The 27,315-nt window shown below is 65.6% G+C and overlaps 2 protein-coding genes across 2 annotated transcripts; one reads left to right on the top strand and one right to left on the bottom strand.

Moving 5' to 3' along the window:
- The first annotated feature begins 1,990 nt into the window (after positions 1-1,990).
- Positions 1,991-8,303, top strand: NEU4 (neuraminidase 4). The gene is made up of 4 exons (XM_055300180.1): positions 1,991-2,038; positions 4,918-5,121; positions 5,455-5,710; positions 6,803-8,303. Exons 2-4 carry the CDS (start codon positions 4,921-4,923, stop codon positions 7,786-7,788), a joined length of 1,443 nt encoding a protein of 480 aa, XP_055156155.1. The 5' UTR covers positions 1,991-2,038; positions 4,918-4,920; the 3' UTR covers positions 7,789-8,303.
- Positions 8,304-14,450: 6,147 nt separating this feature from the next.
- Positions 14,451-24,096, bottom strand: PDCD1 (programmed cell death 1). Its single transcript, XM_055345768.1, has 5 exons — positions 24,021-24,096; positions 16,611-16,970; positions 15,801-15,962; positions 14,836-14,870; positions 14,451-14,684 (listed from the first exon to the last, which is right to left on the bottom strand). The coding sequence occupies exons 1-5, from the start codon at positions 24,094-24,096 to the stop codon at positions 14,451-14,453; spliced, it is 867 nt and encodes a 288-aa protein (XP_055201743.1).
- Between the last annotated feature and the right edge of the window lie 3,219 nt (positions 24,097-27,315).

Below are 27,315 nucleotides of genomic sequence, written 5' to 3'. Positions count from 1 at the left end.
AAACAAGCAAAGTCAAACCCCAAGTCCCCGAGCAGAGGGAATGAGGCCGGTGTGTGGGCCGCCTCCTCCCGCAGTCCCGGAGGGCCCCCCTGCACGGGCCGTATGGTGGCTCGGGGACGCAGCGGGAGGCCCGGACGCCAGGCACAGAGGAAGGGAGACGGTTTGGGTGAGGCCCTGGGAGGTGGGCGGTCGTGTCTGATGTGGAGACGCTGGGGTCCAGACCGAACGGCCAAGAGACGTGGTCGGTGTGCAGAGGTGAAAGCCCAGGGTCAGGACGCGGGAATGGGAAGAGCTGTCCTGGCCCGAGGTGGGAGGGGGCAAGGGAGAGCCCAGTCGCCGAGTGACTTTGGGAGCCAGGGGGCCAGCTGTGGTTAGGAGAGGGTCATTTAGCACCGGCTACCGGAACCCGGGTCCTGAGCCCCTCCAGATGGACACTGGGGGTTGTGTGCCAGGGGAGGAGCACCCACATGTGTTGCGGGGAGAGAAAGCCAGTTTCCTAAGGAGTCTCTACGGGTTCAGGTGGACTCGCAGGTCCTGGGGGGTCAGGCTACGGTTGCCCGCTGCCCTTGGCAAGGTGTCCCCATGGAGGCCGCCAAACCCCCAGAGGAAGGTCACTGTGCCCTCCTCCAGGGCCTCAGTGGGCTGCCCAGAGTGAGGACATGCACCGTCCCACAACCCCGTCTCCCCCTTCCTGTCCACAGCACAGCCCGGGCTTGCATCTGGGCACGGGTGGCCCAGTGCGCTGACCTGGGGGTCTCCTTGCTCCCCTCCCCAGGTCTCCCGAGGACCTGAGCAGGTGGGTGGGTAGGCGGTCTCCAAAGGAAGTTTGGGTTGCAGCCAGTAAGGGGATCGAGGGGAATACCTTGTCCCAACTGCCGAGCCAGGGTGGATGGGTTCCTTTTATGTAGGGTCAGGAGGACTATTCCGGAAGGGGAGCCTTGTCATTGTCTGTAGAGGCGTAAAGTCACGCGTGTGCCTTAAGGAAACCTGCCGAAACGTAGTCGTCGTGTGTGATGTCCGTGCGGCTCGTGTCCTCCCAGGGCAGGGGTCTTAGTGTTATACGAGGTCAGGGCGACTGTGCGGTTGCCCGTGCCCCGTGGTCCATCTGCACAGTGAGTCGGGGGTGCGGCTCCCGCAGGTCCAGGTGGTCGGGCCCCCAGAGCCCTTCCTCCGGGCCGAGGTTATTGCGAGGGGCAGGGGGGCCAGTTTCAGTGTCCGTCCCGGGATGCGGCACCTGCCGGGTCTTTGCCCGAGTTAAGAGACCAGCCGGAAAGAAGAGCTTCAGGAAGAATGTGGGAGGGAGGTCAGCGGGTGCACGCGGGTGGGCGGTCCAGGTCAGGTGCTGGGGTCTGTCCCATGGTCCTGCTGTCAGAGAGCAGGTCAAGGGGGTACGGGTGGGGCGCAGGGAGCCTGAGCAGGACGGCCCTCCAGAGAGCCCTTTCACCCACACCTGGGCTGCTGAGGGCCCCCCTGAGGCCCCTGGGCAGCGGTCACCTGGACACGGTCACTGGTGAAAGGGCCCAGCTGGTGGGAGTCCTGACCAGGCCACGGGTACTAGGGTGGGGGCTGTCCCCTCCAAGTCTGAGCCGGCCACCTCACATGGACACGGGGCTGAAGCCCAGTGAGAACCCAAGGGGCCTGCGTCCTGGGGGTCCGAGTCGTGCTGGGAGGGTCATGAGTGCTCACTTGGGTTTCCGGGGGCAGGTCTCTGGAGGAGGCTTGCAGGCAGCAGAGATCCAGGGGTCAGCGGTCAGCTGCGGCCCTTGGCACCCGCGGTCCCAGCCCAGCCTTGTTGGAGGTGAGCTCCTAGTTCCAGGCACCGCAGGGCGGAGAGAGCTGCACCGCCCCCCCGCCGTGCCCATCTGCACCGCCCTCTCTGGGGGCCACACAGCTGGCAGGACGCAGCCCTGGGACCCCGCCAGCCCCAGCTCCCGCCCCGCACAGCCAGCCCTTGTCCCTGCTGCGCTCACTGGGTTGGAGAAGCAGGAGCAACTGCAGCTGCCCCGCAGCCAGCTCCACGGCCTTCCTGCGACGTCCGGTGAGTCCCCTCCCTGCTCACCTGCCCCTGGCCCCTCACAGCTCCTCCGTCCCCCCAGGCTGCCCTTGGGCAAGGGCGGTGTGCGCTCTGTGGGCTGAGGGCCGCCTGGCCATATGCTCCACACGGTGCCCCCGTGGGACAGTTTCCTGGTCAGAGCAGCAGGTGCCCTCCAGGGCCCCGGGGTAGCCGCGGAGGGCAGGTGACCTGGCTGGGGGGCTGCGGGTCAAAGTGGGGGCCGGCCAGCCTGCAGGAGTGTGGGGCCCGGCTCCCCCAGGCCCGTGGTTTGTAACTGAGTCCTGGCCCCCGGCTCGGCCCAGGACATTCACCCAGACTGGAGACCCTTCCGGAAGTGACAGGGCCAGGAGGACCCCTCCGCCAAACGGCCAAACGCGTATGCAAAGCCCTTTGCTGTTGATAGATAGACACGCGTTTAAGTGACCCCCAGCAGGCTGGGGTCCTGACCTGGGCGGGGGCGGAGACCTGCTGATGGGAGGGTGGGGGTGGGGGGACGGCTTTCTGAGGGCGGGATGTTGGGCACAGCCATCCTACCCTGCTCACACCAAGCCCTGGAACCTACTGATATGGCCAGACCTGGCCAGCTGCCCCTGAGGAAGAGAACTCTTCCTCTTAGGTTGAGGGGGTCGTCCTGGGACTTTGGGGCTCTGCAGAGACCCGGGGCCCACACAGGATAGCCCGGGGTGCCTGTCCTGCTCTGTGCAGGTGGCAGTGTGAGCAGCTGGTCTGTGGGCCTCCATCTCTCCTGCTTGGGTCCCTGGGGGAGTTGGGGGGGCCTAGAGTCCAGGGGGTCTCAGGGCCTGTGGAGTAAGCCAAGCGGAGACAATGTCCCCTTGTGTCTGTTCAGCCTGGAGGGACACGCGGCAGCTGCACCTGCTTTGCACTTGGGCACAGTCACCCTTTGGAGGCCGGGGGGTGGCCCAGGTCTTGCAGGACACAGGAGCGGCTCTCACGGCCCCAGAGGCTGCAGGGGGCAGAGCTGAGGTTGGCAGGGCGTCTGCTGGACTCAGTGTGCGCTGCCCACTGGGGGCCTTCAGGAGCAGGTGGCCTTGGGAACAGGTGGCCTGAGGTGCGGGCCTGTGGGGGGGGACCTCGGGGGTGGAGGCTGAGCCAGCCAGTGTGGCCTCCCGTGGGTCCCAGCATGGCCACTGCTGTATAGGGGTGTTCATTCTGTCCCCAGCTATCCCCTGTCCATCCCGCTGGCTCCTGCACGTGCACCGTCCGGTCCTGAGAGCCATGCTCCTGAGTGTGATGTGGGGTGTCTTGCCATCTGACTCGGTGCTGAGTCCCAGGTCCCTTCCAGTGGCAGTGGCCCTGGCTGCCCCGAGTCCCGCCCGGGTGCCCCCACCTTCTGCCATCTGCAGCCCCCGACTGTGCGGGGCTCCCTCACCACGTGCCTTCACTCACGTCCCTCCAGGGCCAGGGCCAGCCCACAGCTGCTGTGCACATGGGAGGAAGGGCCCCAGCGGGGACTGCAGACCCCAGGTGCACACCCCTGCCCCGTGTGTCCCTTCGTGGGGTTCCCTGGGAGCACACTCCCAGCATCAGTGAGGCAACCTCCCGACCTCTGAAGGACGGGAGCCCTGACAGGGTTAGGGGGAGCAGGAGCCCAGCCAGGGTTCAGGGTGCTGGGCTGTGGAAGAGAGGACTGGACAGCGGCAAGGAGGGCCTTATGGGGCCATGCTAACGTCCTGGTGGCTTCCAGCTGGGGCGACCCCCCCCCAATGCCTAGAGGGTTGGCTCCTCTCTGCCTACCCCCAGGTTAGCCTGCACTGTGGGAACCCCCAGGCTCAGCCCGCCTCCCCCAGCCTGGCTTCCTGTCTCTGTGTCCAGCTGCGGGCTCGGCTGCAGGATTCAGCCCTGGGGGGCTCAGACACAGGGGGCTCAGATGTTGGGGGGTTTGGATGCTGGGGGGCTCAGAGGCTGGGGGGCTCAGACACAGGGAGGTCAGACACTGAGGGGTCTTGGCTGCAGCCTCGGCTGTGGGCTGTGTCTCCTCCTCCTATAGTGTGGGAGCAGCTCTTTCCCAGTGGAACCCCCAGTGCCCAGACTAGAGCTGGCCTGGCCCCCCTTCCCCAGGACGGGGCAGGACAGCAGGGTGGTGACGTCCAAGGCCTCCTTGGGGTCACTCTCACTGCTCCTCTAGCCTGTGCTGCCTCTAGCTCCCTCGAGGCCCATGTGGGAGGCATCTGGGGCACCCCGTGGCTGGGGTTGTTCTGCTGGACCTCACTGTTCGCCCCCCACATCCCCGCTTTGCTCAGAAGCCCAAGGGGCAGGGTGGCTGGTCCCCTACCCCTGCGGATGTCCTGCTAGAACCTGGACTTCAGGCCCCTTCTCTGCAGGAGACCCACGCACCCCTCTCTTGGCTTCAGCAAGGCCCCTCCCCATCTCTCCTGGGCCACTCCTGGAACCCCACAGCCCCGGATCTGGGAGGGGAGGGGAGGGGTGCGGTGGGGTGGGGGGGGCGGGAGGGCATCTCCCAGAGCGCCTGTCGGACAGAGTGAGCCGGGCGCCCAGCGGGTCGGGTCTCCCTGCCCTTGCACCCTGTGGTCTGGGGCGCTCTTTGGGGGAAACCCGACCAGTGTGGGCCCCGACCATCCACGTGGCCAGCCCCCTGCTGGGCGGGCGTCCTGGGCTGAGGGTGGAGGGTGCGCAGAGTCAGGGGCCCGGGCCGGGCTCTACTCCCAGGACAGGCGGAGAGGAGGCAGGGTGCCTGCGGGCCTCAGGGGCGCAGGGGCAGGGGCGGGGGCCGGGCTTTGGGGGGCGGGCCCAGGGAGGCTGGGGGGGTGCACCTGCAGGGCAGTCTCGGGTGGGCGCAGGCGGGCGGGGGCGCCCCAGCTGACCCCTGGGCTTGGGGCGCGCAGAGCATGGGGGCCCCGCGCGTCCCCGAGCGGACCGTGCTGTTCCGGCGCGAGAGGAGCGGCCTGACCTACCGGGTGCCCGCGCTGCTGCCCGTGCCCCCCGCGCCCGCCCTGCTGGCCTTCGCGGAGCAGCGGCTCAGCCCCGACGACGCCCACGCCCACCGCCTGGTGCAGCGGAGCGGGACGCTGGCGGGGGGCTCCGTGCGGGTGAGCGGCGGGCGCACGGGGGCGGGGCCGGGGCGACCAGGGGGGCGGGGCTTGGGGCTGGGCGACCAGGGGGGCGGGGCTTGGGCGTGGTGACCAGGGGGCGGGGCGTGGGCGGGGCGGGCGCTCGGGGGCGGGGCGTGGGCGGGGCGGGTCGGGGGCGGGGCGTGGGCGGGCCGGGCCGGGGGCTGGGCGACCAGGGGGCGGGGCGTGGGCGGGGCGTGGGCGGGGGCGTGGGCGGGGCGTGGGCGGGGCGGGCCGGGGGCGGGGCACCGCCGCGCGCAGGTAAACTGAGGCCGCGCGCCCTGCCGCCCCCCCCCCCCCGTGTCCGCGCAGTGGGGCGCCGCGCGCGTGCTGGCGACGGCGGCCCTGGAGGAGCACCGCTCCATGAACCCCTGCCCGGTGCACGACGCCCGCACCGCCACCGTCTTCCTCTTCTTCATCGCGGTGCGGGGCCGCACGCCCGAGGCCGCGCAGATCGCCGCGGGCAGGAACGCCGCTCGCCTCTGCTGCGTGACCAGCCGGGACGCGGGGCGCAGCTGGGGCGCCGCCAGGGACCTCACGGAGGAGGCGGTGGGCGGCGCCGAGCAGGGTAGGTGGGGGTGTGAGGGGCGGGGGGGGCAGGGGTGCGGGGGTGAGGGGGGGTGTGAGGTGCGGGGGGGGGGTAGGACGGGGAGGGGCGGGGCCGAGCAGGGGAGGGGCGTGTGAGGTGCAGGGAGGGGCGGAGAGGGGCGGGGCCGAGCAGGTAGTTGGGGGTATGAGGTGCAGGGAGGCGGGGGACGGGGCTGAGCGGGGGGGGGGGGGGGGGGTGAGGTGCGCGAGGGGGGCGGGGCGGGGCCGAGCAGGGTAGGTGGGGCTGTGAGGTGGGGGCGGGGCCGAGCAGGGGAGGGGCGTGTGAGGTGCAGGGGGCGGGGAGGGCACCACACGACCTGCCTCCTGGGCCCCAAGCCCCGGGGCCCCCCACTGCGTTTCTTCCCGGGACCGTGGGGCCTGTAACGGGGCGTGGGTGACCCCGCTGGGCCGGGCCGGACCGGACCAGGCCATCTCGCGAGCCTGAGCGCCGAGGTCCCTCGCTCTCAGCACCCAAACCCCGCGGCCAGGTCCCTCCTTCACACTGTCCCTCTGCCTGCGAACCGCAGCGGGGGTGCAGGACTGGGCACCGGCCTGGCCCTAAAGCTTTCCCTGCTTTCCTGCTGCGCCCTCCCCTCGGGCCTGACCGCCCAGGGCCCTCTGAGGGGTCGCTGGCCCTGTAGGTGGGATCTGAGCCCAGGGGTGTGGTGGGCTCTGAGGCGTGGACAGGACACAGCCACCCACCTGCTCCTCTGGGGCTCAGGCCCCCCCACGGTGCTCATACGCCCTCTGCCCTCTGCCGCCTTCTGTCGGGACCGAGCCTGTGTTTTCCCCGCTCAGGGACTGGCTGTCTGCTCCCAGCTGAGAACCTGGCCGAGTGGCCTTCCCGGGCTCCCTGCTCTTGCTAATGGTGGAGAGAGGCTTGTCCAGCCCTGGGGGGTGCAGACTGGGCAGCAGAGCGGATAAGGGGGCCCGGTCAGTGGTGGCTTCCTCAGAAGCTGTTCCCTAATCTGAGGCCCCGGCTCTGGATCCTCCCCAACCCCCAGGGTGACCGTATGTGGCTGCGGCCGCGGCTGTCCCTTTGCTGGGATAACCAGCCGCCCTCTGCCTGCAGACTGGGCCACGTTCGCTGTGGGCCCAGGCCATGGCATCCAGCTGCCCTCGGGCCGCCTGCTGGTGCCAGCCTACACGTACCGCGTGGACCGGCGGGAGTGCTTCGGCAGGATCTGCAGGACCAGCCCCCACGCCTTCACCTTCTATAGCGACGACCACGGACGCACCTGGCACCGCGGAGGCCTCGTGCCCAACCTCCGCTCGGGCGAGTGCCAGCTGGCCGTGGTGGACGGCGGGCAGGCCGGCAGCGTCCTCTACTGCAACGCCCGGAGCCCCCTGGGCAGCCGCGTGCAGGCGCTCAGTGCAGACGGGGGCACCTCCTTCCTGCCCGGGGAGCTCGTGCCCGCCCTGGCTGAGACCTCCCGGGGCTGCCAGGGCAGCGTCCTGGGCTTTCCTGCCCCTCTCTCCAGCGGGCCAAGGGGTGAGGGACGGTCAGCGGGTGCTAGAAACCACCCCCAGGCCCCACGCCTCTGTACCGGAGTCCAGGAGCCGTCAAAGGAGGGCACCAGAGACCCCCAAAGGGACCAGGGGCTCAGCAGGATGGAGGGGTGCAGGGACGGCCCTGAGGAGCCTGGCCCAGGGCCTGGGCTCAGGGACCCCAGGAAGGCCCGGACCCCGAAGCTCCCAGGGCCCCCAGCCACCCTGTCTCAGAGCCCCACCTGGCTGCTGTATTCCCACCCAACGGGGCGCAGGGCTCGGCTCCACATGGGAATCCGCCTGAGCCGCTCCCCCCTGGACCCCCACAGCTGGACGGAGCCCTGGGTGATCTACGAGGGCCCCAGCGGCTACTCTGACCTGGCATCCGTCGGGCGCACCCCCAAGGGAGCCCTGACCTTTGCTTGTCTGTATGAGAGTGGGGCCAGGGTCTCCTACGAGGAGATCTCCTTCTGCATGTTCTCCCTTGCTGAGGTCCTGCAGAACGTGCGCGGGGGCCCCGAGCCGCGCCCCCCCGGGGACAAGCCCCCAGAGCGCTGCCGGCCTTCCTGATGGGCGCTCGGGCCACACCCGCGGTGGGCGCCTGACGGTGCGCTCCATAGCGCGGAAGGAGAGCGGGCAGACGTGTAGGAGAAGACAGATCCCTAGTTGTAGTAGAAGATTGTAGACACACGTCTCGGAACTTGACGGGCCAGACGGACGGTCAGTGAGGACACGGACTTGGCCACTTGACTAACAGACTTGACTTAACAGACATGCGCGCACCCAGCAACCGCAGGAGGAACCGCGTGTTCACACGCACGCAGGTGTAGAAATTGATGCTACGTGGGATCACGCAACCGAGTCTCTGCAAGACTTCAGAGGATTGAAAATTACAGTGAAATAAAAACGAAAGGAAATTAAAAACCTTCCTTGTGTCTGAAAATTAAGAAACATGATTCCGAGTCACTCCTTGTTCAAAGAAGAAGCCGCATGGCTTCTGAAAATGAGAAAATGAAAATGAGAAAAGATTTTGAAATTATGCGAACACTGCACACAGTCTGGGAGATGAACACGGTGGGGGGGGTGGCCCGCGGATGCCCCCACCTGAGGAAGGGGCGACAAACCGAGTCCAGGGGAAGCAGAAGGAAGAGGAGAGTCAGGAGCAAAACCAGACAGGGCAGGAAAAATAATGCAGTGGAAGGAACAAATAGGGCCAGAATCCGGTTTTTAAAAAACTAATAAAACTGATAAACCCCTGATGAGGCTGATGATTTAGAGAGAGAGAGAGAGAGAGAGCATAGAACCAGGATCAGGAGTGAGAGCGGGCCCGCTGGGCTCCTGCAGACGTTCAAAGATCTCAAGGTGTTCGGAGCTGTTTTATGCCAATAAACTTGAAAATGTAGACTAAATGTACAATTCCTGGAAAAATACAACTTATTAAAGAGGAGATAGGAAATCTGAAGAATCCTAGTAAATAATCTGAATCCATAATTCAAAACCTACACACCAGGAGAACCCCAGGGCATGTGGCTTCCGTCGAGCATTTCGGGGTGATTCGCGCTGGTTTATCCGGTGCTTCCGCATCGCAGGAAGCTGCCCAGCCTGCCTCCCAAAGCGGCTGTGCCATCTGTGCACTTTCTTTGGTGAGTGACTATTTTGAGCTTTTGCCTCTTTTTTTGTTTTATTGGTGAATTTTAAGAGTTGTTTGTATATTTTGGCGACCGAGCATATGGAAAGATGCTGCACAGCATATGTCATCGGGAAGGAGCCCACAAACAAGACCCCACGGGGCCGGGTCAGGATGCGGGCACCTGGACCGCCCGCAGCGCCGTGGGCCCCAAGGGTGGATGAGAGCCGCCGGGACTCGCCCCTCGGGCTGGTGGGAGCGCAGGACGGGGCACCAGCCGCGAGACAGCTCGGCCATTTCTTATAAAACTAAGCAACGTCGTGGCATGGGATCCGGCACTGTGCTTCTCACGTCCACACGGGATCCCGCGTGTGAGTGCTCACGGCGGCATTGTTCACGGTTGCCAAAGCTTGCCGGGAAGCAGGGGGCCCTTGAGTACGTGGATGTGCATCCAGAGGAGGCGTGGGGGAGCCGAGATGCGTGCGCGTCCCTAAGTCAGGCCAACGCGGGCGGTTACCGCCGTGTGATGCCGGTGACGCGGAAGGGCAGGCCTGTGACATGGGGGCAAGGCCAGTGGTCGCTGGAGGTGGTGGGAGCGAGGGATGAACGGGTGGAGCCTGGGGGTCCTTTGGCGGGGAGGCTGCGTCGTGTGGCCCCGGCTGGCGGGGACATGGGGTGCACAGCACCGAGAGTAAGGCCCAGCGCATCACAGATTCCGGGCCGCCGTCGGCTCAGCACTAATGGTTGCACGTCTAAGGGGCCCGTTGACCCGGGGAGGCTGGGGGAGCGGGGGGCGGTGCCGGAGGCTGTGAGCTACTGCTCCGTTGCTCCCCGTGAGCCTAAGCTGCTTTAAAGCACGTCTGGTCCCTTAAAGCAGCACGGGCCTGAGAGCGAGCGGAGAGGGTGCGTGGCTGGGGCTGCAGACTGGGCGGGTGCTCGGCCCGTGGACTCTTGGAAATGTTATTGGCCGTTGTCACCTTGAGGCGGTGGCTCTGGAGCCCTGCACATGGGCCCCACAGGTGGGTGGGACTGTGGGACTGGGGTCTGAGGACATGGGACCCCCCGGAGGCCACGGTTGAGCAGCCATTGATGGGCTCCAGCAGTGGGGGTCAATGTGGTGCTGGCTAGGCCGCCCCCACTCTGCACCCAATTCCCCAAGAACGCAGGAGCCTCACCCATGCACGGAGGGGTGTCTGTCTAGACCTGCTACCCACCTGCCGGGGCCGAAACCCCGGGGCCTGGGCCCCCAGCCTTGCCTTCCCGGTCGCAGGGCAGGTCCCCCTCGGGGTTGGTACGTCTGTCCTGCCGGGAGACCTTTGCCCGTGCCCCACACCCCGGTCCTCAAGGGCCCCACCTTGGATTTCCGGGTAGGGCTGGGACACCTGCCCTTCCCGTCCTGCGTGACCCGGGACTCCTGTATTGAGGTGGCCAGCTCTTGTCCCCAGCTCTGTACAGGGAAGGGGTGAGCTCAGGTGGTAGGAGGGATCTGCACCCGGGCAGAGGCACTCCCTGCGTGGGGCTCCCCTGGCCCCGCTGTTGGTGTGGCCACAGGCCTTACTTAGGCCGGGAGTTCTCTAGCAAGGCCTCGAGCTTCATTTGCAAAGCCCAGGCTGGTACCAGTCCTCCTGCAACCCCCCCCCCCAGCCACTTGCACCCTGGGTGAGGTGGGAGGGACCTGCAGGGTGGGCGTGGGCGAGCTGCCCCAGCCAGGCCTTGGGCCTGGCAGCAGAGCAGGGTGGGGGAGAAGGGGGTGATGGAAACAGTGGGGGCGGGGGCAGGGGCCGGTTCCGGGAAGATGAGCAGCAAAGTGCTGACTGCGCCCTGCGTGCTCGCTTCTTATCTGAGCCACCGTGCTGCCAGCGGGTGGCCCGGCCGGTGGCTGGGTGAGGCCACCGCTTCCTGCCCTCTCTGCTTTGTGCGTTTTTGTCCTTTTTTTTTTAGAATATGAACTTGTTTTTTAAAAAGCATACCCAAAATGTGTTAATCCATTAGATTTTTACTTGTAATTTTGGTATTTTTTAAGGCTCACAGGGCTCCCTTATCTTTTTTTTTTTGTTGTTGTTTAAGATTTTATTTATTTATTCATAAAAGGCACAGAGGGAGAGAGGCAGAGACACAGGCAGACGGAGAAGCAGCTCCCTGCGGGGAGCCTGATGTGGGACTCAATCCCCGGACCCTGAGATCACGCCCTGAGCCAAAGGCAGACATTTAACTGCTGAGCCCCCCGGATGTCCCAGGGCTCCCTTATCTTTTGATAGGAGGTGAACTCGGTTCCTTTGAGGGGCAGTGAGCTGCCACCCTCCTTGGGGCCTGCACCCCACACTGAGCAGCACTGCAGCCCCCGCTTCACTCAGAGCCTGGGTCAGGCCCTCCTGCTCCCCGCCCCCACTCCCGGGGCCTCTCCTGGCAGATGCTTCTCCCTGTGGATTCCTGGGTCAAGGGACAGATGCTCAGCTGACTGCCGGCTAAAGCACAATTCTCGGGCACCTGGGGGGGCTCAGTGGGTGAGCGTCTGCCATGGGCTCAGGGCGTGACCCCGGGGTCCTGGGATTGAGTCCCACATCGGGCTCCTGCAGGGAGCTGCTTCTCCCTCTGCCTGTGTCTCTGCCTCTCTCTGTGTCTCTCGTGAATAAATAAATAAAATCTTAAAAAAAAAAAAAAACACAATTCTCCAGTCGTGCCGGCGGGGCCCGCTTCCCCGACTCCCCCCACCCCCCTCTAGGGCGCATCCTCATGGTTCCGGTGGTTGTAATCTGCATTTTTCTTAGGAGTAACAATGAACATCCTTTTGCTGCTTAAGAGGATGTATATACATACGTGGAAAACATCTATGTGTGTATGGTGTGTGCTACATGTGCACATGTGTGTGTCCTTGTGTACATGGTGTGCATACACGTGTGGGTGTGCATGTGCATACACGTGTCCACGTGCACGCGTGTGCACATGCTGGTGTCCATGTGTGCACACGAGTCCGCGTGCACGTGCATGTGTCTGTGTGTGTAGGTGAGCACTGCCTCGTCATATCTTCTGTTCACTTTTCCGCTGTGCCTGTGCCCTTGCCCTTTCCTTATTTTACATCTTTACATAATCGCAGCCCTGACCTTTTATGTAGCATTACAAATACTTTCCCTTAGCTCGCTTTGACACTTTTTTTTTTTTTTGCCACATTAAAGTGTTTTCCAATTTGTCTCAACCTTCTCTTTATGCTGCTGATTTCGAGGCAGCATTAGGAAGGTTTTCCTGCTCCTCCGTGAAGGAACTCGCCCCAGCCCTCTGCGTCTTGCAGGGTTTCCCGTTTATAGTTCTATTTGGGATCTGTGCGGGGTCCATGGCGTGAGAAGTGAGAGTGATGTGGGCAACAGGCAGCAGGACGCGGAGATGCAGTAGATGTCCCTGCGATGTCCCCACAGCCCGGTGACGGATGCCTGGGGAGGTGGAGGGGATCGTTTCTGCAGGGAGCCCCGACTCACTAGACCACCCGGGGCTGGGGCCGACGCTAGCCGCAGAGGCAGGGGAGCACGTGCCCCTGACAAGCCCCGCACAGGGGCAGCGGGGCCGGCTCTCTGTGCCCCCCGATCCCTACCCCGGCTTTGAGAAAACCCCCATTCTGCCCACAAGGCATCTCAGCCGTCGGCCCCGGACCCCACAGACCCCCTTTACATCCAGAAACTGCACCAAGTCGGCCTCATACCTGTATGGGTGGCCGTGAACGCCCTTTCTGACCACGTCAGCGTGTCCCCACGTCCTCAGGCACGCGGGCGGCTCCGTCCATCTCCGTCGCAAATGGTTCATCTGAGAAAGCTGCTCCTCTTTCACTTTCTTTTCTTGGTTTCTTTGGCTCCTGCCGGCTTGCAATTTCTCCGTCTGAACTGCTCAGTTGCACAGATGTGGGTTTTTATTGGGATCGTGTCATGTCTACAGGTGAACGTGGGGACAACGGGCCTCTGGATGGTGTCGAGGGTTTTCCGCGCTCAGGCCCAGCTCCCCGTGGGTTCGCACATTTCTCGGGCATTTTAGCTCTTGTGTTGCTGTTGCGGGTGGAAGATCCTCTGCCAATTTTTCTTCTGACTGGCTACTGTCTGGATATATGGAAGCCATTTATTTCTGGGTGTTATATGCGCTGCTCGACTCCCTTTTCTGGTGACTCCATGGAGGCTGTTGGGTTTTCCAGGCACACCGGCCTGTGCCACCTGCAAACCTCCCTGGCGGCGTTCCCCTGCCATGAGGCCTGGCCTGGCACGTCTGGAGCAAAGCGGCACATCCGCGCCTTCTCCTGGGCCTGCGATCCTACCTCCCGCGCCAGCCAGGACAGGACCCCAGTGTGGCGGGCACCAGTGGGTGCACGTAGAGGGCTGGGGGGGGTGCCGGGGTTTGCACAAGGCGCCCTGGGAAGGGGCAAGGGGACAGGAACTGAGACCCCCTCTCGCTGGAGCAGACGCCCCCTTGCATGTGGGAGGGACCATTCCCACCTTGGCACCCACGGCCTGTGCAGCCCGCCGGGCCTGGGGCTCTGCTGCTCTGGGAGGGGCTGTTAGGTGTGCGGGGAGTGCTGGGGACGGGGGCGGGCACCCCATGCATGTGGGGGGCAATGGGGAGGAGGCGCGTTGGAGGGTCTGTGTGTTTCGGGGACGGCGTGGGTGAGGCCCGGAGGGTGAAGGCCGGGCCTGGGGAGGCCTGGCGCGTCCTTCCTCCTCCCCTTCAGGCAGGACCTCCTCCCTGCCCCCCAGAGTCACAGGAGCAGGAGAAAACTAGGCTTTCCTTAGAGCTTTTGTCGTTATTTAATTATAATATAATAGAACACGGTGAGGGGCTTCTGAGTGTTCGCGGAACCTAAGACAGGACGTACGCTCCTGAGTCCCTGACAGCTGGTAGCCACTGGCCTCCATGCCCGGGCAGCAGACCTGCGCCATGCCCGGCAAGGCCCCTTTAAATAGCACCATGCGTGGGCGCCAGGGGCAGGTGCTCCTGGGCGTCCCCAGCTCGGCCTCAGCCGGGGTCACTCCAGCTTTGCCTATTCCCCTCATTGCTATCACCCCCACACCCCGTGTCTGGGCTGCTAGGGTGGCCCCTGGGTGCCCTGCCTCTGCCCTGCCAGGAGCGATTCCCCAGGCCTCCCCACAGGAGGAGCTCCGGGGCCCCGGCCCCAGGGTGGGATCCCCGGGCTGGGCTGGGTTTCTGGGCTAGAGGGGACCTCAGCAGGCCATCCCCGGCGGGGTCTCTGGCCAGTGTCCCTGTGTCCCCACATGCAGGCAGCCAGGGGGCCGCGGCACTGGACCCCTCCCCCAGGGAGGCACATGTGGGAGCACGGGGCAGCAATCAGGGCGGGGGGGCCCATCTGGCTCAGGGGGCCGGGCCTGCGGTCCTGGGTGAGCCTCCTTTCCCCAGGCACAGCCCCGGAGAGGGACAGGGGCAGGGACAGGGGCACCCGCTGTCCCCAGGTCGTGAGTCGAGAGAGGAGAGCCACGAGGGCTGCCACAGGCAGCGGGGGTCACGGGTTCAGCCCCGGAGCAGCCCCCCGGCCCCCCACTACTCGCTGCTCCAGGGGAGGTGCCCGCTGGGCTCCTGGTGGACAGTCTGCAGGACATGGGCCAGCGGAGGCGGCCGGTCAGAGGGGCCACGGGCCGGGTCCATCCTCGGGGCTCGGAGGCTGGGCTCCCTGCGGGCTGCTGGCCGAGGCCCTGTGGCCCGGGGACGCCGGCCTGCCCGGGAAGACGATGGTGGCATACTCGGTCTGCTCCGGGGCACAGGGCGCCGGGGGCTCCGGCGTCTTCTCTCGCCACTGGAAGTCCAGCTCCCCGTAGTCCACGGTGAAGACGGGCGCTGCATCGGGGCCCTCCTTCTTTAGAGAGGAGGTGGGGTCAGGGCCGCGCTGTGGCAGGGCCTGCACCCCAGACCCTCCCGGGGCCTCCGCCCGGTGCGCAGGCTCAGCTGCATGCTGCTCCCGACCCCTCCCTTCAGTGCCCTGGGAGCCGCGGGGCCCGGCAACTCACCAGAGGCTCGTCCTCGCTCCCGCACACACAGGCACCTGCAGGGGAGGGCACCGGCAGTGACGCTGCCCACGGGGTCCCACATCTGCCATCGGGGTACCCAGTGTCCTCTCGCCCACCGATGCTCAGGCTAACCCACTCCCCCCCAAGGACCCTGAGGGTCCGGGCTCGGGCGCTCCCGCCACGGGTGCCCCCTCTGGCTGCACCGCCCGTGCCATTCCCGTGCCACCCCGCGTGCCCCTGCCGCCCAGCGCTCGGTGGGCGCACCATCAGTGACCGGCAACAAGCGGCTCTGCCCGATGCCCCGCGGCCGTGCCCGGGACCCGCCACCTGCGGCCGGCACAGCCTCAAAAATATCTGAAGGGGGAAAGTCCCTGGAGCAGTGAAGCCCGCGGGGCCTGGCGCACTTGTGGGGGGTCCGGGGCCAGCAGTGGGGGGCTGGGCCAGGATCCCGTGGGGCTTCCCATTCTCCGGCCCCGTGTCCCCTGACTGCCTGGCCCCTCAGGGCTGCTTCTCCTGGCCCCTGGCGGCCCCCTGTTGTCAGAGGGATGGAGGACGGTCGGGGTGTGTGTGTGGGGTGGTGACAGGGTCACTCTGGGGGCTGTGGTTGTCCCGACAGAGCCCCGTGGCTGCCAGAAGCTGCCTCACAGTGTCCTGTGGGCTGAGCTGCGGCCTGAGGTTTGGGCTCAGCCTGTGGGGGCAGCGTCTGCCTTTCTGTGGGGCCTGGGCCACAACCTCTGCCCTCAGACCCGCCTCAGAGCAGGTGTCGGGCGGGGGCCCCCGAACCTGCGAGGACGGCTCCAGCCCCAGCCCTGCCCTGAGGGGCCCTCGCGGTGGACGATGTGGGTGTGTGTGGGGAGACCAGATGGGGAGGAAGAGGAGGGCGGGGAGGACAGGGAGGTGGACTGAGGCTGGGGTGGGGCCTCGGGCTTGGCCGGTGACAGACCGCCGTCGGTTTGGGGCCTCACCTCGGGTGGCCCTGGGGAAGACAGCGGCCAGGACCCAGGTCAGCAGCAGCAGTAGCAGGACACCCACCAGCACGCTCGTGACGCCGATGACCAGCCCCTGTAACTGGCCGCTGAATCTGGGTGGGGGGCTGGGGCTCTGTGTGGGGGGCTCCAGGGTTCTCTCTGGAGGGGGAGGGGGATAGAGTCTCAGGGAGGAGAATGGGGGGGACCACGGGGGTGCACCTGGGGGAGACATGGGGAGGGGACAGGTGAGACATGGGGGGGCACATGGGTACTCAGAGAGGGGACATGAGGGGACCATGGGTGTGCACCTGGGGGGGACAGAGGGAGGGGACATGGGGAGAGGACAGGTGGGACATGGAGGGACATGGGGACTGAGGGAGGGGACATGGGGGGGACCATGGGGGTGCACCTGGGAGGGCCAGGGGGAGGGGACATGGGGAGAGGACAGGTGGGACATGGGGGGGACACGGGGGACACAGGGACTCAGGGAGGGAACATTGGGGGACCATGGGGGAGACACAGGGAGGGGACTTGGGGAGGGGCCTTAGGAAGACATGGGGGGACACGGGGAGGGGTCTCGGGGGGACACAGCCCCCCAAGTCCTGAGGGGCCTGGCCTGTCCTGCACTCAGCAGCCTCGCCCAGGCCGCACCCCTGCTCAGCCGTATCCTGAGAGGCGCCTGCCCCTGACACCCTCCCGCAGGCTGCACCTTCCCAGCAGGACCAGGGGGTTGGGTGCCGCCCACCACGACAGTTGGGTACCAGCCACCACGGGCTGGGGGTGGACAGAGCTGGAGCGGGGCCGCACCCGTCACGGAGAGCTCTGCGCGGGGACTCTCGTTGATCTGTGTGTTGGGGGGCAGGTAGATGGCCCCGCACAGGTAGATGCCGCTGTCGTTGAGGCGCGCGGCGACGATGCTCATGTGGAAGTCCCGCCCACTGGGCAGCCGCGTGACACGGAAGCGCCTGTCCCGGCTCGGCTCGATGCGGTCCTCCTGGAAGGCGGCCAGCTTGTCCGTCTGGTTGCGGGGGCTCAGGCGGTACCAGTTGAGCACGAAGCTGTCGGGGATGTCGGCCAGGCTGCAGGTGAACGTGGCGTTCTCTCCCTCCTGCACCGTGAGCTGCGCCGGGGAGAAGGTGAGCGGGCTCCAGGGCCTGTCGGGGGAGTCTGACGGGGGGGGGAAAGAGCCGGCAGCCGGTGAGACAGGGCCATGGGGACGCTGCCCCTCACCCTCCTCCCCTGCGCCTCGCACCCCAGCCCCCGCCGGGACCCCGCCTCAGAGCCTGGCAACCTCTCTTGCACACCCCCGGGGACGAGGCGCTCACTTCTCAGCAGGCCACTCCACCGCAGGACTCCATCCTTTGCCCTGAGACTCGAGGCCTGGGCTGTATTCCAGCTCTGACCCCCAGGCTCCCCGTTTCACCCCAAAGTCCACCCCAATAGTGGTTAGGGCCGTCCCCCTCTTCGTGTCGTCTCCAGGATGTGAATCCAGGCAGGCCCAGCCACCAGGTTCCTAGCTCCCCAATCCCGGGCTCATCAGGGGCCTGGCCCGTGAGCATGGAGGGGGTGGGCACCTGGGTGCTGGGCGGGGGGGGCCTCCCACGAAAGCTCAGGGAGCAGCCTTGGGCCCCTCTCAGGACAAGCACGGGCTGGGCCGGGTCAGAGCGGGGCCCTCTGTGCCCTCTGCCGACTGAGACCCGAGCTCACAGGCCAGCTGGGCCACCGCCCCCACGTGGACAGAAATGGAGGCCGCCCCAGGGCTGTGGCCCACCCTCGCCAGGACCCGTCACCTGCTAGGGCCTGGCCCGGGGACATCCTCAGGGCTCCCAGCCCCCTCCCTGAGGGCCTGCCCCTGCCCCTCTCCTGGGCCCCTGCCACACCTGCTCCAGGCGTGGGCCGCCTCACTGCGGACGGAGCCCCCAGACTTGAGACGCTGCCCCATGAGGTTGTTTCCTGGCCCACCCACATGTCCCACACCCTGCAGCTCCCCAGACACCGTGATGACCAGAGAAGCCAGTGCAGGGACGGGGCTGTGTGTCCACCTGCCCGAGCCATGTCCCTGGGCTCTTTCTGGCCATGCAAGCCTCTAAGTCCCACGGCCACGCGTGCTGGGCGGGGATCCTCACACGTGGGGACACTGGCCCTCAGCTAGGGTCCCTCTGCCTCTGTGGACACAACGTTCTGCTCGCTCAGTGACTCTGGCTCCGCAAGATGGGGATGGGGCCAGGGCCAGCGCCCACCCTCGCAAGCCCCGCCAGGGCCTAGGTGACCCAAACTCCTCCCACACGTCCCCACTGGGCAGGTGGGGGGGCCAGGGGGGGCCCCCCCTGCATCCTTAGGTGTCTACGGCCCTGCTTGGGGGACCACCCAGGGGAGTGTCCACCGCTCCGCCCCAAGGCCTACGTCCCAGCCAACCTGGCCAGCCTGGACCCCCTGCGGCCTCCCTCCCGGTGCCTCTCTTGGCCACCGATGGAGGAACAGGGCAGTCACATGCCCAGCCCTGTAGCTGAGGCCCTGCCTCGAGAAGCCCATCCAGTAACTGGACATGGGTGCCCCCCTTGTGCAGCTGACCCTGGTGGACAGGGTGGCCACATGCGGGGAGGGTGGCACACGTCCCTGCATCTCCGCAGCTCTGCAGAGGCCGCGTGGCCCTGGCCAGGAGGGGCAGGAGGGGGCCAGGCCCGGGCTGGGGGGTGGCTGGTGCAGCCCTGGCCCTTGCTGTCCCAGGGATGACACAGTGGGGGGCCCAGGGCGGCCTCTTTGGCGTCTGTGATGGTGCGTCCCGACCACACATGAGCAGCCCGACCCGGCAGGACTCCTTGCGGTTCTAACCCACATCTTCATATGTTTATGCAAGAAGCGCACGTGGTGGCCATAGGAAGTGTCACGTGAGTAACAGTGCAAGGAGGGCACAGATCTGGATGTCCAGGCCGCCCTCCCCCTGCGCCCCCACCTGAAGTGCCTGCCTCTGGCCTATCACAGATGCCCACCAGGAGCCCCCTCCAAGGCACCACCCCCAGGCCCACACCCCCGCCACCGAGGCCTGTGGACAGACCCCTGCCCTCCTGGGACCAGGGCGCCCGAGAGCTGGCCCCCGGGGGTCCACGTGGGGCATGGAGTCCCCCCACCGCCCCGCAGGCCTCCCCAGGGCTCCGGAGTGGCTTTGGTTCAGGCCCTCAACTACCCCGCTCCAGCCTGACTTGGCGACCCCTGGGTCACCTGCTTGCTGGCCCTCGGGCATCTGAGGTTGGCGAGGAGGCCTCCTGGAGCTGCCTAGAGCCCTGTCACCCGGCCCCACGTCTCTGCCTCAGCCCCCACGGCGGCCTCCTGGCCCTGCTGGTGCCCTGTGGACTCCCGGCTCCACTTGCATCTCCTCGGAGCCTCCCGCCACCCCGCCCCCCCTCGCAGCGCAGGCAGCCTGGCTCGCACCCCTGGCTCGCATGCAGCCTGCCCTTCACCCCGCAGCTGCTGCACGGCCTGCTCCCTGCCGTCATGGGGTGCAGGGCTGTCGAGGGCCGGGGCTGGGTACCTGTCCAGGGGATGGGGGGCCAGAGCCCGGGCCTGACCCCTCCCCAGCTGGGCCCTGGGCTCTGCTCCTGGAGCGGCCTGGACGCTGCGCGCGTCACGTCACCCCACTGCCTCCCAGAGAAGCGCTGCGGGGGAGCCGGCTTCTGAGAGCAGCGGCCGGGACAGCGGCACCCTCCGTGCGCCGGGTCTCACGTTGCTGGGGCCCAAACGCTCAAATGTAAAGCGCACCAAACACCTTGTACTTGATAATAAAATGTCGGCAAGGGGCCCCCAGGGCTTCTTTCTGGTTTGGGGGGTGGGTGGAGGGCGGCGGGAGCCTGGCTCCCACGGACACCACACGTGCCACGTCCACCAGCCGGCACCCGGTCCGGGCAAATCCCATCTGTGGGGCCGAAAGTGTCACCCGCCACACCGTCGGGATCTGACACCCCACAAGTCGCTTGCTCCTCGGGAGGTGGGCAGGGTGCCCTCACCTCCTTGCTCCGGGTCTGTAACCGCCCCCAAAGGTCACAGCCCCGTAGGCACGTGCGCGCACGCATGGTGGCCCCCAACATGGAAACAGGCAAGTGCGACCGCACCAAGCTCGGAAGCTCCTGCTCAGCAGAGAGCGCCGTCACGATGGAAACGCAGCCTACGGAGTGGGGGGGCGTACTGGTAAGCCGTTTATCTGATGAAGGCTGAGTCTCCGGGCGCGGACTCTCCTGAAACTCGGCAGCAAAACCCCCAAACCATACTGGGCAGGGACCTGGACGACATTTCTCCAAAGACGACGTCCAGATGGCCCACGTCACTCATCGTTGGGAAACGCAGCTCAAAACCACAACCAGACGCTGCCTCACACCTGTCAGATTGGCTGGAAGCACAGACAGGAAACGGCAAGATTGGCGAGGGGCCGGCGCGCCGCCGGTGGGAGCGCCAGCAGGTGCGGCCACCCCAGGCCGCAGGCCGCAGGGGCCTCAAGGGGCCGGAAACACAGCTGCCCCACAGCCTGGCAAGTCCACTTCTGTGCGTGAATCCAAAAAGAACAGAAACAGCATCTGTGCCCCCGTGTTCACCGCGGCCCTCGCCACCCGAGCCAAGATCCACAAGCAGCCCTCGCTCCGTCCACACGTGGGCACACACAGGGGGATGTCACTCAGCCCTAAAGGGGATGACATGACACCTTGCCATTTAGGACGACACGGGTGGGTCCGGAGGCCGCCATGCTAACAGATAAGTCAAACACCTTGTGATCTCATGAACCTGCGGAGGCAGAAACCAAGAACCAGAAAAGAACAAAAACTCTAAGTTATAAGTTGGATATCAGGGAACGGATCCGTGGCCGGAGGTGGGGAGCGGGTGTCGGCAGACGCAGGATGGGTTCAGAGGCACAAGCCTCCAGTTATGAAACGAGTAAGTCACAGGCCGGGACGCCCAGCAGGGCGACTGTAGTGGATCCTGCGCTATCCCCTATCTGCAGGCGGCCAAGGAGAGCGCGTCCCAAGTTCTCGTTATAAGAGAACAGACTGTGTGACTGTGTGGGGACCATGTGCCCACCGGACATACCGGGGCGGGGGTCATCCGGCAAGACACATAAAACCGTGAGTCATCTCACGATGTTCCCTAAACGAATAAAGGGCTGCTAATTGGACTCCGCGAAGACATTCCTGATTCTGAGCTTTCTGTATCTAAAGTAAAATTGAGATTTGATTTAAAGAAGAAAAATACCCAGGGACGCCTGGGTGGCTCAGCAGTTGAGCATCTGCCTTTGGCCCAGGTCGTGACCTCGGGGTCCCGGGATCGAGTCCCACGTCTGGGTCCCTGCAGGGAGCCTGCTTCTCCCTCCACCTGTGTCTCTGCCTCTCTTTCTCTCGGTGTCTCTCATGAATAAATAAATAGAATCTTAAGAAAAAAAAGAAGAAAAAAAAACTCCAGAGTGCCAGGCCTGGTGACAGGAGAGCTGGGGTCCCCCTGCGCCTGGAGACACTGAGGCAGTGACATCCCCTGGGGTCCCATCAGGAAGGGCGGCTGGACCAGGGTGCAGGAGCATCTGGATGAAGGGATTGGGTCAAAGTTACTGTCCCGGGAGGAGGGGGGGAGCCACCGGAGGGTCCGCAGAGGAGCCTGACCTCTGAGCAAGGGCAGCAAGCAGGACCGTGCTCCCCAGGCTACGTGCTGGTGCCCCCATCCCCAGCACTGCCCTATGTGGCCTGACTCAGCTGGGAGAGCTTGTGACTCTGCATGGCAGGGTCGTGAGTTTGAGGCCCACACTGGGTAAAGAGCCTACTTAAAAAAAAAAAAAAAGAAGAAGAAATTCGGTCATTGCAGATGAAATTACCCAAGGTAAGCTGGAGCCCAGGGGTCCCTAATCCCACATGACTGGTGTCCTTACAAGAAAGGGACTTTCAGATACAGACGCAGGAGCAGAGCGACTCTGGAGCAGAGATGGGGTGACCCATCCACAAGCTAAGAAGCCCAAGGGTTGACGCGGGGAGAGCCTGCCCGGGACCCTCCTCCTGGCCTCAGACGGAGCCAGCCCCGCGCTCACCTGGTCTCCGACCTCCCACCTCCACAGCTGCCAGACAGCGACCCTCTGTGCTGAAGCCCCCCGGGGCTCGGGAGCCCCAGACAAAGCAAATGTGCCAATACCGTCAACCCGGGATTCTGGGTAAAGGGTGGTCACTGTGACTTTCCCGTACGTTTCAGACATTTTTCAAGACTATAAGTTAAAGATGGGGCAGCCCGGGTGGCTCAGCGGTTTGGCACCTGCCTTTGGCCCAGGGCGTGATCCTGGAGACCCGGGATCGAGTCCTACGTCGAATTCCCTGCATGGAGCCTGCTTCTCCCTCTGCCTGTGTCTCTGCCTCTCTCTCTGTGTCTTTCATGAATAAATAAATAAAATCTTTTTTTAAAAAAAGACTATAAGTTAAAGAAATAACTAAAACAAAACAAATCTGGTTTCAAAAAACATACCATAGGCCATGAGGACGGTTTTTGTAATTGATCTGATCTAATTCCCAGTGCGAGGCGGGCAGGAGTGTCCCCGTGTCCCCGGCTGCCGCCCAGACCCCGGCTGCTCGCTGAGGTTAGGGGACTTGCCGGAGGCCTCAGCCCCATGCGCTCATTTGACTGTGTCCGAGCCTGCCCGTTTCCTCACGCTTGTGCCCCAGCATAGGGGGCAGCCAACGACCTGGTTGGGGACATTTCATAAAATGCAAGAAAAACAGGTGTGTGTGTGGGGGGACGTCCCCGAGGGTGACCCGAATAGTAAGTACTGAATACACTAGGAAGGGAAAGGGAAGGGGCGGAATCAAGGGTTGCACTCGGGGGAACCGAGTAGGCAGTGTAGAGGGCTCAGGGCTGAGGTGGGGAAACTGAGGCAGGCTGAGCCACCAGTGGGCTCTGCTGACTCTGGAGAGCACCTGGAGAATCTCGTTCTAATCTTTCCCCGCTTTGGGAAGGGGTCCCGGTGGGTCGTGGGCCACCGGGGGTGAGTCCGGGCCCCCCCATGCCTCGGCTCCCTCTCCGGGGGTGACATTGCCCTTCTGCCTCTGTGCCCGGGCTCCCCGCCAGGCTCCCCCATGGGGCACCTTTGGGTACAGGCCCTTGGACTGTGGACCTCAGCTGGGCTGGGAGGAAATGCAGGGGGGCTTGTGCACCCACTGCTGCTGAGCGGGCCCGAGTGTAGCACCACGACTCCGGGATGGGCAGCCCCAGCGGGGACCTGGTCGTGCTCCTTCCTGGGCCCGTCACCTCCTGGCCCAGCCAGGTCCAGAGGAAAGAGCTGGATCCCAGGGATGCACCTTCGCTGGCACACCCAAGCATGCAGTGGGCACCTCTACCTGGGCACGGACTCGGACCAGAGTAGAGCCCCGGGTAGGGGGGCTGGGGGCCGTACCCCCCGAGGGAACCCACCCTCAGCACCCTGCACATACACCCACGACTCTCGTTGAGCAGCCCCAGACCCCAGCAGGTGGGGTGGGGACAAGCGAACAGACTTGACGCCAACGGTTCCCCTGCTGGTATCACTGGAAACGTCGCTTGGCCCTCCAGCCCGAGGAGGAGCAGCCTGTCAGTGCCCGAGGAGCAGCCCGTCAGTCCCCTGGGAGGCTGGTCCCATCCCTGGGAAAATGTGAGGCATGCGGGCTGGGCCCTGCCATCCTACGGGGAGCAAGCCTGTCCCCGCCACCCGGAGGAACAGCTGGGACATTCCCGCCTGCCCACAGGCCACGGCCAGGCTCACCATCAGGTGAGGGCAGGAGGCAAGAAGCTGGAGTCCAGAGACGGCACTTCACCAGCCCAGAGCCACACAGTGAGCAGCCAGGGGCCGTGCTGGGCCTCAGGGCCCGGCCCCACACAGCTTCCTCCCTGGGTACCAGGTACATAGGTCTCCCCTGACCTCAAGCCCCCACCCTGACCCCAAGCCCCCAACCCTGACCCCGTACCCCTCAGCTCTGACCCCAAGCCCCAAACCCTGGCCCTGTACCCCTCAGCCCTGGCCCTGTACCATCCAACCCTGACTCCAAGCCCTCAGCCCTGACCCCATATCCTCAGCCCTGACCTCATATCCCCCAGCCCTGACCCCATACCCCCTAGCCCTGTCCCTATACCCGCCAACCCTGACTCCAAGCCCCCAGCCCTGACCCCACATCCCCAGCCCTGACCCCACATCCCCAGCCCCGACCCCACATCCCCAGCCCCGACGGGTACCTAGGAGCCATCCTGGCCACCAGCCCAGCTGCAGCACGGCCCAGACGAGCGGCCAGGGCCCCCGCGGGGTCCCCATGCCCGGAGCGCCAGCCCGCCTGCTCGCCTCCCCCGGCGGCTCCCGCAGAGGTGTGAGCGGAAAGGAAGCCCCGGAGTCGGCCGGGAGCCGCCCCAGCCCCGCCCCCTCTTCCTCCTCCTCCACGTGGGTGGGGATGGGGGGGAGCGGAGCGGAGCCGCGGGCACAGGTGCGGGGGGCGGGGCGCAGGGGACCCTCAGGGAGGGGCGCGGGGCCTCCGGGAGGCCTGCTGTCCTGCCCTCGCCCCCGCTGCGCCCCTGGACGGGTGGGACCCCCACTCCCTGCCCCGGGCTGCGAGGGCAGGACACCGGCCGCCAGGGTCGCCCGAGTCCCGGCCGCTTTGGTCCCGGGCGCCCTTGGACCGTCCAGGCCTGGGGGGCGGGGGTCAGGCCCCCCTCCGTCCCCTCCCCGCCCCTCCCCCCGCCCTCCCCTCCGCTCCCCTCCCCTCCTCTCCCCTCCATTCCTCCTCCCCCTGCCCTCCTCTCCCCTCCTCCTCTGCTCCCATCCCCTCCTCTCCCCTCGCTCCCCCTCCTCTCTCCTCCCCCTCCCCTCCCCTCCTGTCCCCCCTCCCCTCCCCCTCCCTCCCCTCCGCTGCGCCTCCCCTCCCCCTCCCTCCCCCCTCCCCCTGCCCTCCTCTCCCCTCTCCTCTCCCCTCCCCTCTGTTCCCGCCCTCCTGCACTCCCATCCCCTCCTCTCCCCTCGCTCCCCCTCCGCTCCCCTCCCCCTCCCCTAACTCTCCGCTCCCCTCCCTCTCCCCTCTCCCTCCCCCGCAGCTCCGGGCCCCTCCCCAGCGCTGGCTCCGGCGGGGGGCAGGGGGCGGCCTGGGGTCCCCAGGGGCGGGCAGCGGGCGGTTTGCAGTCCCGGGTGCTGCGCGGAAAGCGGGACAGGAAAGTGCTGACGGTGGCGGCGGCGCGTGGGTCCCGCTGGGGAGCGGAGGGCAGGTCGCGGCTGCCGCGGGAACATTAAAGAACCCGAAACGGTGGAAAAAGAGCATCAAAGACGGTGTCTGCAGGCGGCGGCGGGGGCGCGGGGGGGGGGGGGCGGGGGCGGGGCTGAGACCTGCCCGCCCCTCCCCCCCTGCAGGAGCTCGGCCACCCCCGGCTGGGGACCCCTGTGGCCTCCTCGCCCCCCCCCCCGCCCCCCTGCCGGCACCTTGGGGTGGGCGGTGGCCCCTGGACGGTGGGGTCTGCAGGGCGAATGGGGCACCCGGAGGGTCACAGCCCCCAGGGGCCCCACACTCTGCGGCCCGGTGGGCAGGACCCGCGGGTGACAGCCTGGGGCTGGCAGGAGCCTCGGGACTGTGGGGCGGCCTCCCTCACCGGGAGCTCCCCACGCTCCTCACACTCACTGTCCCGGTCACACTCACTATTGCTGCAGAACACACGTGTCCCCCTAAAACTACTAACCCTCTCACACTCGCTCTCCCTAACATACTCAGTATCCTTATCACACTCACCATCCCCGTTACACTCAACGTCCCATCACACTCACTGTCCCTGTCACACCTCACTGTCCCATCACACTCACTGTCCCCATCACACTCACTGTCCCCGTCACACTCACTGTCCCTGTCACATCTCACTGTCCCCGTCACATCTCACTGTCCCCGTCACACCTCACTGTCCCATCACACTCACTGTTCCCATCACATCTCACTGTCCCCATCACACTCACTGTCCCCATCACACTCACTGTCCCTGTCACACCTCACTGTCCCTGTCACTCTCACCATCCCCGTCACACCATCCCCATCACACTCACCGTCTCTGTCACACTCACCGTTCCCATCACACTCACTGTCCCCATCACACTCACTATCCCCATCACACTCACTGTCTCTGTCACACCTCACTGTCCCATCACACTCACTGTCCCCATCACATCTCACTGTCCCCATCACACTCACTGTCCCTGGCACACCTCACTGTCCCCATCACACTCACTGTCCCTATCACTCTCACCGTCCCCATCACACCATCGCTGTCACACTCACTGTCCCTGTCACTCTCACCATCCCTGTCACACCTCACTGTCCCCATCACACTCACCATCCTTGTCACACTCACTGTCCCTTTCCCTCACTATCTGTCTTTAGGGGTACGACAAGCTCCCTGGCTGGAGGGAAGGGGAAGGTCAGGGACCCCATCCATCCCCTGCCTGTGTCCGCCTGTGTCCACGGCTGGCTGGCCCTCCCCTCCCTGCCCTGTGTCCAGGTGTCACCGCCTCAGGTTGGGGAGGCCCAGTGGGGTCCCCGTGCACCATGCAGGCCCCAGGGACTACCCGGGAGAAGGATGCCCTGCGGGGTCCCTGCAGCAACCGCAGCTTCTCTCTGGGCGGGGAAAGGGCAGGAGCCGCGCTTCACACGTGGCTTGGGTTTGTCGGTGACATTTTGCACGACCACCAGGGATATCGCAGCTGGGCTGCTGCCACGGGTGGCGTCCCCTGGGTGCACTTGGAGTTCCTGTGTGTGTCATGTGGTCAGCGCTGCACTGTGTCAGCTGTGGGACGGCCCATGCGTCCTGTGCTCCAGGTGCCCCGGTGCCCCATCACACAGTGTCACAGCCGCCTCCATCCTGTCCACGCGGCCCGGCCCAGCCTCGGGAGGATCCCCACGTAGCCGTGGGCGTGGGATTCACGCAGCCGCATCCTGCCCTCCCGCGGCCGGGAGCACATCTCCTGTGGGCTCCCCTTTGCCGCTGTCCTGCCAGGCCTCTCTGGGGCTGAGGCACCCGGTGGGTGACAGCCGCGAGGCTGCACGGGCGCCCGTGGGTGCCGCGCCCTGTGCCCCCAGCAGGGTCTGCTGCTCGCGAGGCTTCCTGCCGGGCCCTTCGCCCTCCCGGCGTGAGCTTTGGTTTCCAAGGTGCCGGCCCAGCGGTGACGCCAAGCAGGGGTGTGCGGGCGAGCGGGCGGGGGAGCCGGAATATGAGCCAGCACGATGGAAAGTGGGGGTACGGGGATCCCCCCGCGCTTTCCCGAGGCAGCGGCCGACTCACAGGGAAGTTTCCATTTATGGTAAAACACAGGAAGCAGAAGGATCATCCCGAAACTGTGAAGCTGCTCTGAGCGCCGGGAGGTGATGTCACTCAGCCGGGACCGTGCCCGCCGTGGCCCTGGGAGGCAGCAGCAGGTTCACAGCTATTTCTGAGGTTGGAACAGGAAATGGTTAATAGTGTTTGCAAATAAAAACTTTTTGTTCTATCCTGTTTTTGAAGCGTTTCCCAG

The sequence above is a fragment of the Nyctereutes procyonoides genome, unplaced genomic scaffold, assembly GCF_905146905.1.
Source record: "Nyctereutes procyonoides isolate TBG_1078 unplaced genomic scaffold, NYPRO_anot_genome, whole genome shotgun sequence".
NCBI classification, from domain to species: domain Eukaryota; kingdom Metazoa; phylum Chordata; class Mammalia; order Carnivora; family Canidae; genus Nyctereutes; species Nyctereutes procyonoides.
The sequence above is the reverse complement of the archived record's forward strand: the minus strand, read 5'-3'. Positions and strand labels throughout refer to the sequence as shown.

Bases quoted from the DNA above. Each gene is read 5' to 3' on its own strand.
- PDCD1 (XM_055345768.1), bottom strand. From the start codon at position 24,096: ATGGGGACCCCGCGGGGGCCCTGGCCGCTCGTCTGGGCCGTGCTGCAG. The intron at 16,971-24,020 runs GTACCCGTCGGG...CCCCCCCGTCAG, and splicing joins GTGGCCAGGATGGCTCCTAG to ACTCCCCCGACAGGCCCTGG. The intron at 14,685-14,835 runs GTGAGTTGCCGG...TCCTCTCTAAAG, and splicing joins GGAGCGAGGACGAGCCTCTG to AAGGAGGGCCCCGATGCAGC.
- NEU4 (XM_055300180.1), top strand. From the start codon at position 4,921: ATGGGGGCCCCGCGCGTCCCCGAGCGGACCGTGCTGTTCCGGCGCGAG. The intron at 5,122-5,454 runs GTGAGCGGCGGG...GTGTCCGCGCAG, and splicing joins TGGCGGGGGGCTCCGTGCGG to TGGGGCGCCGCGCGCGTGCT. The intron at 5,711-6,802 runs GTAGGTGGGGGT...CTCTGCCTGCAG, and splicing joins GGTGGGCGGCGCCGAGCAGG to ACTGGGCCACGTTCGCTGTG.